The 11039-nt window shown below is 37.6% G+C and overlaps 1 protein-coding gene across 1 annotated transcript; it reads left to right on the top strand.

Annotated features, from left to right (window-relative positions):
- Positions 1-4223: 4223 nt before the first annotated feature.
- On the top strand, positions 4224-8992 carry LOC142340112 (CD2 antigen cytoplasmic tail-binding protein 2-like). Its single transcript, XM_075390547.1, has 3 exons — positions 4224-4464; positions 7914-8071; positions 8275-8992. Exons 1-3 carry the CDS (start codon positions 4266-4268, stop codon positions 8731-8733), a joined length of 816 nt encoding a protein of 271 aa, XP_075246662.1. The 5' UTR covers positions 4224-4265; the 3' UTR covers positions 8734-8992.
- Positions 8993-11039: the final 2047 nt, after the last annotated feature.

Raw genomic sequence — 11039 nt, 5'->3', positions numbered from 1 at the left:
GCTTGATTTGCGAAGGGTGTTCAACAGAAACTGAGCTTCCTCTCGAGTGTTACACCTTCCATGGACGGGGTATTAGACAATGTGGAGGAGCAGCCTGGACGAGTCACACCGAACATCGTCGGCAAATAAATAATCCAAAAGAAAAGAGAAATTTTCTCTCTTCTTCTCAGAATGTGTGGGCTTAACATCGACCTCCCACAAGATCTTCATAAAAACCTTGAGCAATCATTTGAGCTTTCAAGTCCATTGGCGTCCTTCATAAATGGTTCTTTCGAAATTCAACAATGTGAATTAGAAGAAACGAAGATCATTCTCATACAGAAAGCAAATATGCAACGTGACCTCATCTCGAAAAACTCCAGCATCAAAAACAATCTACCAGAAATGAAGTATATCATTTAGCTGGCCTGGGAGAAAGGAGCATCTAGCTGATTTAACGCGCTTCCTTTATCAAAACATGGTTTTGACCCCACAAAGACTGAGTTCCGTGATGGAATGGCACTTCGCTACACCTGGGAAGCGAAGAAAACGTCAGCCATATGCCCATGCGGGACTGAATTTAGCCTCACCCATGCCCTACATTGCGCCAAAGGTGGGTAAACGCACCTACGAAACAATGTAATTGGAGACGTTTTTGCAAACCCAATTGATGACGTTTGCCATGATGTCCAGATAGAGCGAAAACTTCAGTCGCTCGATGAAGATTTTTTGTCGAGTATTTCCACCACTACTGATGATGAAGCTCGGGTGGACATCAAAGCAAACGATCTGTGGGGCTCCCGCTTTAATCGCATTTTCTTCGATGTGAAGGTTTTCAACCCTCATGCGAAGAGCTGCCCTAAAACCATAAAAGATGCATACAAATATCACGAGAGCGTTAAAAAACTATCTACTAAGAGCAAATCCGCAAAAATGAACACAGCAGCTTCAACACACTGGTTTTTGCTTGCTCGGGCGGTGCTGGGCCATCAGCATCGCCCGTTATGAAACAACTCGCAACCAAGATCAGAGGAAAACGCGGGGAGCCCTACGCTGACACTATAAGCTGCATTCGAACGAAAATTAGCTTCGCACTTCTGAAGAGCTGTGTTCTCAGCTTGAGGTAAAGTCGCGCCCTCAAGTCTCCTTTTCTCAGTGAGACTTCGATTAGCGCCATCGTGGAGCAGGAAAAGCTGCACTTTGAGTTTGACTCCTTAATTTTTTCATTGAATAGGCTGCCTTTTTAAGAGCTTCCAAACCGTCTCGCAAAAATGAATTGATCTTTGACTGTAATTGTTCTTTTTGTAGTTCTACGATATTCTGGATAATTACAGATCTCAATGGCTTTCTATGAAGATAAAGTCGCGCCCTCAAGTCTCCTTTTCTCAGTGAGAATTCGATTAGCGCCGTCGTGGAGCAGGGAAAGCTGCACTGTGTGTTTGACTCCTATAATTTTTTCATTGAATAGAATACCTTTTCAAGAGCTTCAAAACCTTCTCGCAAAAATGAATTGATCTTTGACTGTAATTGTTCTTTTTGTAGTTCTACGATATTCTGGATAACTACAGGTCTCAATGAGTTTCTATGAAGATAAAGTCGCACCCTCAAGTCTCCTTTTCTCAGTGAGACTTCGATTAGCGCCGTCGTGGAGCAGGGAAAGCTGCAATGTGTGTTTGACTCCTTAATTTTTTCATTGAATAGGCTACCTTTTCAAGAGCTTCGAAACCGTCTCGCAAAAATGGATTGATCTTTGACTGTAATTGTTCTTTTTGTAGTTCTACGATATTATGGATATTTACAGGTCTCAATGGCTTTCTATGAAGATAAATTCGCGCCCTCAAGTCTCATTTTCTCGGTGAGACTTCGATTAGCGCCGTCGTGGAGCAGGGAAAGCTGCACTGTGTGTTTGACTGCTTAATTTTTCCATTGAATAGGCTACCTTTTCAAGTGCTCGAAACCGTCTTGCAAAAATGAATTGATCTTTGACTGTAATAGTTCTTTTTGTAGTTCTACGATATTCTGGATAATTACAGGTCTCAATGGCTTTCTATGAAGATATAATATTATTATTATTATTACTATTTTTATTATTTTTATTATTATTATTATTATTATTATCATTATTATTATTCTCATTATTATTATTATTATTATTATTATTATTATTATTATTATTATTATTATTATTATTATTATTATTATTACTTCGTGGATATGACACTGGGGAATCACACCCCGCGTTTACAATCTAGGATTGGCACAACAGTTTGCACAAAAACAAATAATTATCCAAGTACAGGGGTTGTTTTCAGTCCAATGTCTATTAAAATAACTCCACATGTTCAACAAGTTTGTTCTTCAAATTCTCCGGGTTAGAAAAATCAAGAGCATTTGCACGACGTTTATTCTGAATCCAGTCCTATAGCAAAAGTTTTGCCTCTGTGTTTCATATCTAGTGTCTGGAAGCACAACACGTGTCCTTCTACCGCTGTTGGTAATGTTGAATTCTTTCGAAACATCAAGATTGTACCTTCTTTCCAAGATGTTACTGAAAAGTAGAAGGTCTTTAAGCACTTTAATGTAGAGTGGTGGTGATAAGTTTAATTTGACCAAAGCATCCTTGTAGTCTAAATTTCCACAAATCCACTTCAGAACCTTTTTATTGAATTTTTCAATGATTTCAAGATTCGTTTCTCTTAGTTCCCAGCATTCGGATGCAGATAGCATCGACATTGATATTATTGATCGGTATCGGTCGACCTTACTCTTGGTGCAAAGGACATACTTCTTCTAAACGGAAAGAACGATTTTCAGGCCATTCCAACTCTTACTTCTACATGCTCGTTCCAGTTCAGTGATTCATCCATGAACAGGCCAACGTCAGGAACCAGGCTTTTGTGGTTTAAATTTCTTCCATCCATAAAAAAAAAACAAAAATCTTCAAGGGTTTTCTTATTTCTACCGTACTGAAATTCGCTAATGGAACATTTTTTCGAATTGAATAGTAGATGGTTTTGCACACTCCAGTTGTTAAGGGCTTGCAATTCGGCTTGAAGTTTTTCTAAGGATACGTGTTCAGGTCTCCCTTTGTAAAGCAGTCTTTAATCATCAGCAAATAGTAAGGCTAACGATGAGAAAACAACATTTGGGAATTTAGGAATATATTAAGGCTAACGATGAGAAAACAACATTGGGGAATCCAAAGAATTTAGTTGATAGCTAATGGTTTTCATGGCTTTGAACTTATTTGTTTTCAAAAAGTACAAAGGCACTTTTTAATTTCGTCTTTTATGTTTTTGTTCTGCTTGCTATTTTTTCCCAAAAAAAGACGTCTCATATCTTTTCAAGTGAAATACAAGTCAATTGGTTTCATTTGGTTTTTGTTTGATGCTATTTTGACTTTTTAATTAATATTTTTTCAAAACATTCAGCTTTGTTCTTAAGTCAGAGGCCTGTTTTTTTAATAGCTGCACAGCGATAGCTGGGGCTATTATTGGCCTTTTCTTGGTTTTTTTTCGTCGTCGCGATTTTTGTTACGAGCATATGACTTCACAATCACTTCAAATCTGCTTTTTGTTCTTTCGTTCATGCGATTTCAACTGAATTGCGTGCGTGACGTCATTTTTCGATCTTAGTGGAGCTCGTTTTTTGTTCATTCGCGTGATTAAATTTTTGGTCACAGGAGACTTACATCACTCTTTAAAATGACTTCCTCACTTTGAAATTGACTTTTCTTTGCTTTAATTCAAAGAGATAAGGTCAAATGGGTGCCTATCACTCTAATTGACGGCTATTTAAGAGCAGCAAATAGAAACCGCATAAGTTATATAGATTCTTAATCAAAATTTAACATCTCAGCGCTTGGTGAAAAGAATAAGTTTCTTTTTTTGGTCTGTCTCTTTTACCTTCTTTTTGAGACTACAGATCTTTGAAGCTGTTGCGGCTATTTTCTGGCAATCTGCCAGTCATGTGTTTAATTTGATTTTGTTATTTGTCTTGTCTCATACTCTCCTTAATGGCAGGTATCTTTGGCCCTCTAATGCGTTTTTATTTAACTTGTATAGTGCTTTGAAGTCAAAGGGTTTTTTTAAATGGATACACCAATTATTTTCAAACAACATATGAATTTTTGAAAGTGTTCTGTCTGTTCATTTGGTAGACAATTAAGTCAAACAATGTGGTGGAGTGGGGTCGGAACATTATGTTCGAATGCAAATTACCGAGCATCCTTGTCCTTATTAATATAATTCAGTTGTAATATGATAGTTATTTGATTCAGTAATAATATGAACGCTGACAATGCTAATGAAGTTATAAGCGAAGCGGCACTAGCGGGTTCCGAAGAAATCGGGGTGATTCCAGACAAGAAGCATTCATTGGATAGTGACGAAGAAGATGATGCCGCCAAGCACAAGAAAAAGAATGTGAGGAAACTTACTATCGAAGATATCGAGGGCGAGGAGGAAGAAACCATCAGGCATGAAGGTTAGCGCATTCTAGAGTAACCATTTTGTGCTCGAAAACGGGATAAATAGTTAAGCCCGGAAGTCATTAGGTCACTCAGTCTCCTTTCCCCGTCTCTCAGTTAAGGTGAAACTAACCTCCCTAAACCTGGCAGGCTACTACCGATGGAAACCGCTCGCGAGTTGTTCGAGAGCAATTCTCCCGACGTTAGTCAGTTGTTTCATTAATAATCCTTGAAAAACTGGCCATTGCGAGTATGCCTTTCAAGATTAAAATTTTTAACTCGCACATATGCTTAGTTTGTTTTATACAGTGCTTGCTTGGACAAGTCGACAATCCGACAACACAGTCCTGTCCACCTCGGGGGGGGGGGGGGGGGCATGCTGATAGTGACCCCCAACGTCAAGTCATGTGCTTTGAGCCCCCCCCCCCCCTCCCACAACACCCCTCCTCTCACTTCACCCCCAATCTCCACCCGTGCACATCGCTCAGGCTGAGGCCGTAAGGGCCCCGTGCAGCCAAAGAGCCCCCTCCCAACGTTCACCGTCCCCACTGTTGCCCCACCACCCCCCTTAAGCCCGCCGGTGCACCCCCGCGCTGCGCTTACCTCAATCGGTGCACTCCCTTCAATTAAGCTAAAGCTAGCCTCAATAAACCGTGGCTAGCTACTGACGAAGTTGGTCGGTTATGTTTTGTCTCTTGCTCTCCTTAATGAAAGTTATCATCGGCTTTCTAATGAGTTTATGTTCCATTTGTATATTTGTTAGAGCTTAAAGAGATTTTTTAAATGCATAAACAAATTATTTTTGAACAAAAATTGATTTTTGAAAGTTTTCCATCTCTTCCTTATTTGGTGGACAATTAAGTCAAAAACGTGCGGGTCGGAACAGTATTTGCGAACGCACATTACCGAGCCTCCTTGTTATAGACCAGTTATGAACCAGATATAAGTTTGCATGTGGGACATGTCGTTGTAGCAACCGCATGGTTAAAAATGGGAGTTGTTATGGAGGTTCTTTGAAACTTATGCTTTGGACTCCAAAGCATTTCTCAAATCTACGTAACTTTCGTTGTACAGAATTAAATTTATTTTGAAATAACAACCGGACCGGTCTTGACCCTCAAAATCAAGCGTAGATCCACGACAAGTTATACCATTAAAAGCTGTAAAATTCGCAATTCTGAAGTATCACCTAAAGAGAAATATACGATTCCTAAAACAAATAGTGCGCTTTGAAAAAGTCGGAAAAACGAAAACAATTTTGGAAAAGAGTTTGAAAATCTATATTAAGAAGCAAAGGAAAAATGGGATTTTCAAATGTTTTATGGTTCTGGGTATTTTTCAGGCTAATTAATAGCCACCGCAGCCTCTCAAACGGCTATTATTTAGGCGCTCTCCTTTTTTTACAATTCAAATAATTTGAATTGTGTTGGGGTGCTGTCTTTTTTTTTCAAGTTCTGTTCACACATTTTCATGATTTTTGAAGTCAAATTTTGTAACTCTTTAGAGTGAGAAAACGGTGTTTGAACAAAAATTCGCTTTCTCGCTAGTGGTTTTTTGTTCACATGCGTCAATTTCACTTTGATTTTCACTGTCTTTGGATCAGAATTTTTTCTAAATTGTTTTTCCAATCCATTAATAGTTCATTCTAGGTCTAGTTTTTAGTCTGAGTCAAATTTACATTTCTCGCTAGTGGCTTTTTGGTTGGTGTGTAGCGGATTGTTTGAGGTGTGGTTGCAAGATGCACGTTGGTGTTTATCACTCACAAATTCTGCTTCACACCTTCGCATATTGATTAAAACCAAAATAGCGTTAATTTTTTTGGACCCCATTTTTCAAAATTTTTTTTACAAATTATTGTCCCCCTATGATATCAAAGTTTCAATTTTCGAAAAAATGGTTTCCGACTAATTTTTTCTACTCACAACATTTCACATCCATTAGAGACAAAAAATCGACAAAAATTTTCTAGAACCCCTTATATGAGGGACAAAAAAATGCATTTCGGCGAAAAAAAACAGGTGGGGGACAATTTTGGTAATTAATAATTGTTTCCTTTTAGGTCATTGTCCTATTCCCCATTGAAAAAATCGCGTTGCAAAAAATGTCCGCCCCACCCCCCGTTGTTTCTCTAGTCAGCCGTTATTACTACTCAGAAGATCAGAATGTTAGTTGCTCGGAAAAGGTCTCTGGGAAATTCAGCACATGGTAATTCTAATCATCAAGATAGTGATTGATGGGAAAAGTATAACGTGGTTTACCGGTTTGGAGCCCTTTGAAAGTGTTAAACTAGTGTCTAGAGGATCAAGGTATTGTAGACATTACCAATAATTCAAAATACTAAGAAACAATCGTCTAGATTTTTGTATATCAGCTGACATAACCAAATAATATCTATTGTTCTTCATTGCTATTTACCATCGGGAGGAAAAGACAAAGTTCCTAAAACAATTACGGCTCAGAGTACAGTGCATTGAGCAGAACAAAAATTCAACAAAAAATTAAACAGTACAAACGTTCAAAATAGTTTTATTTGAAAGCTACATTGAAAAGTCAGAGAACGGTGGAATTATCAAGTAATGTGGGGTTGGGAATATTTTGCAGCAGCACGAGAAATATATTCTCAGATAATTAGTGGTCTGATGGAATTGTAAATTAATCATGCTTGTACTGTTTGCTATGATCAGTTTGGGTAGTGCTTAATGGAGGCTTTTTTATTACAAGAAAAATGCGGAGCATTGATAAAATGACGTATTTGATTCGCCATCTATAAATTATGCAGAGCACGTGTCATTACAAAATTACATAGTACATCATTATGTGAAAATTTTGCACCTGCGTCCGGGTTTGCTAATAAAACGCACCCAGTAAGCGACGAGCCTACCTTGCTTCTGGCCTTGAGTGGCAGTCATCGCCATGTTGGTCAATATTCGGGGATTAACGCATCAACGTACCACCACAGTAGAAAACATTATATTCTATTTTTGATGCGCTGATATGCCTGCTTAAAATTTAGCTATTTCTTGATGCTGATTGTCAGTTACGTCGTCGATTTTATAAATCTAGTCCACTTTCACTGCCCTGACTCTTATTTTAAACGAAGATGGGGTGAATAGTGGAGTAGCGTCTTTTTACGCGACCCAAAAGGGAACCATTTGATCGTCTGCTCTTTTAGAATATAGTTGAAAACCTCTTCTTATTAACTGCTTTACGAAGTTTGAAGCAGTTTTTCACAATCAGCAGCAGCTGAACGCATTTGGCCGCAGTTTACTACTAAAAGTTATTATCAAATCGTTGGAGAACAATTTGTCCGACATTGGTCCGTTATGATTTTCTATATTTTTTCTATGTTAATAAAAAAAATACATTAAAAACTTATTTTCTTTAGATACAGTTTTGAATCCATCGTTCGAATAAGCAAACTTAGAGTTAAAACAGCTATGGTTTTTGAACTGTGAAAATGTTGCAGGAGAGATCAAAATAACGCCTTTCAATTTGAAGGAAGAGATGGCGAGTGGCTACTTTGACTCGGGTGGCTTCTTCGTGGCAAATGGGAGGAGAACAGGAGGAGAGGATGGAGAAGAGGAAGTCAGGGACTCATGGTTGGACAACATCGACAGCACAAAGGTGCCTACTTTATTAGCTTTTGATAACTTAATCTACTTGCAACACAGTTTTTGAGTTCATTCCTTGACGTTCTTTGGAATCGATAATTGGTGAGGATGTATGTCAGCGTTGTAACATCACCAGTTAGCCACGTTTCATATTTATGAACTCTTCAGAATAACCTGAGACTTTGTATGAAATGTTAAAATACATAATCTATTTAGGTTGATGAGAAAGTATCGGCTGCTCATTGGGCCAAAATGAAGGCGCTCGCTGAAACAGACTCGGATAGTGATGATGATGACTTCGATCTTCTTGCTTTCCGCAAAATTGTCCTAGGGTACCTCGAAAAGAAGGAATCAGTTACGAAAGCTATCAAACGCCTCTCGGAAAACGTCAAGAAAGCCAAAAAAGCAGGCGATATCGAGCTGATGGAAGACGAGCAGCATAGCTGCAATAAATTAATGGATTACGTTAATCAGTTTGTTGATCAAGGTCATTACGATATATATCAAGAAACCTACGAATCGCTAACAGCCAAAGTAAATCCTATTTTAACATCGGCAACAAGTGATGATCGCAAACGAAATCCTGATGACGATGATTTACCGCTTCCCGGAGCTAAGCAAGTTAAATTCGACTCGAGCGTGAATAAAGATGATTTGGAGGACATGTTCAAATGATTTTTGGACTTGAAAGGCAGTTTTGAACCCGTTGATGTTTTCCTCGACAACGCGATGTAACTCCGGTTTGGAAAGGGACGAGAGAAGTCTCGAAACAACAGTCAGTAAGAACTAATCGAACGAACTAAAAACATCTGTCTGAATAAATGTTCTTGAAAGTCAAGTACTAAATACTTTAATCTTTAGCTGAAGTTTGAACTCTGTTGGTATTTTTAAGCAATTATTTCATCTCAGAGAATTGAAATCTTTGCGCCCAAAATTTTTCAACTCGTGTGATTTGATCTTTGAGTAACCTAAATGACTTCTAAATATTAGCTGAAATTAATTATGGGTTCTGATTGATACTACTGCAACAAAGAAGTCAATTCAATAGTGCTGAATAAATTTAAGACCGTGTGGTAATGTTTTTAACGCATTATTTGAGCCGAAGTTTGAGCCGCATTCTGAATAGAACAACTATAAAAACTTTATCAGTACTCCAACAAAACGCAGATTACATCCACTAAACGGTCCATTTTAGTGGAAGACTAAAGATTCGGAAGACAAAAGATACTGAAGAAAGTGAACATATCAATTTGCGCACTTTGAGCTGTTTTTGGGGGGTTTGATGCCAAATTTTTCCCCCGCAAAGAAGTCTTTATATACGCTACTACTGTTTAAATGCTGCAAGTGGGAGTTGATTCTTCCAAAAAGAAATGAATCTCCACAAACTTCATATCCAAGTTCTTTTAATTACCAACTTTGAAGGAAAAAACTGTATAAGTAGTTCGTGCAGTTAAATTAGATTTGAATTTCCAAGCGCTGAATAAATAGTATAGTGCATTAGTAGAACCAGCGCTTGAGACATTAAAATATTTCGGAACCTGTAGATGTAGATTGATGTCTCTTTACCAGACCATTGAACAAAATGAAGCATAACTTACATGACGAGGTAATTTACTGACCCCTACCAGAAATGTTTTAAAAGGAATTGGTATCCTTGTATGTAATTATCCCTAAGTGTATGTAAAAAAGTTGAAGTTCTGTTTTGGATAGCGATATTAAATTTTTGATTAAGTTGATGTCTAGTTTTGCAAAAGAATTGAATATCTTACGCACTGGCATTACCAAAGATTAAATGTTTGTCGATTTGGCTTTACTGAGGTCAAGGAACACACAACATTGTTCATTATTGTTTAAGTTGTATCGGTACATGTTGTTACGCAAAAATTCGTTTCTTTTTGATATCGTTTGTCCTGTGAAGCGGAATAAACAGGTAAATCACGGAGGGCAATACGTGACTGGGCAGCTCTCTTAGCTAAAATCTAATTAGCAAAAATTCCTTAACGAAATTTTTAAGTATAAATTCACAAAATGTTTGATGAAAATTACTTCAGCGTAGTCTTCCAATGAATTGGAAAATATGTTTAATTGCACTGGGACGAAATTTGAAACAGTTATTGTCAACTCAGACTTCCACACAAAATTTTGCCTTCAATGACGATATATGAACCAATTTGGATCTACAGATTGTTAAGATTCGAATTCTTTTCGAAGTACAGAGGCTATGTAGGCGAAAAAAAACTGGAAAACTAGTAAAACCACTTGCGAATGTTTGAACCATTAACTGCAGTTGTGCATTTATTCACTCATTAACCCCTATCACTGGAAATATAATATTTACTGTAAAAATGTCGGGCCTTGTCCGACAGGGATCTCGAACGGTACTAACAAGTTTAGCTAAATTTTTGCTGTTGGGCAGAGTTCTACATGGGAATGAGAAGTCCCTCGTGCAACTTTTGGGTCTTTCGCTGTATACCCCCAGTTTAGTCGGCAGATAACCTATAGGCAAAACGGCAAATTTTTGATAAAAATGTACATGTTCAGGAAATTTTGATCTCAAGTGTGAAACTTTAAATTTTTAACGATAAGTTCAAACCCTATTTGCTAAATTTTAGCAGGCAGGCAAAAGCCCTGTGTTTATGTTAGAGCATTAATTTTTCTTTGCTGCTTTTTTGGCAAAGGCTGTGAAAGTGGAAAATCTATTCTTTGCTATTTTAAAAATTATTTAAATTGTTTTTTACTTCCAATTCTGCTCACTTTTTTGAAGAGCATCTAAATGGAAGCTTTTGCGCAAAAATTGCTCCAGCAAAACATTGGCCAAGCTTCACACATTATTAAACGTTTTATTTTGCTTTTCTCGTGATAATCATCAGTGACTGTAACTTTCGTCGAATTGTAATCGGAATCAAAGAAGCAAAACTTGTTATGAAAAGCAAAGGAAACAGTTAAAACAGTTAAAAAATTATTTTTGTTTGGGCAAATCC

This window comes from Convolutriloba macropyga, chromosome 5, assembly GCF_964194025.1.
Source record: "Convolutriloba macropyga chromosome 5, txConMacr16.3, whole genome shotgun sequence".
Classification (NCBI taxonomy): Eukaryota; Metazoa; Xenacoelomorpha; order Acoela; family Convolutidae; genus Convolutriloba; species Convolutriloba macropyga.
Note: the sequence above shows the minus strand (reverse complement) of the source record. Positions and strands in the feature narration are given on the sequence as shown.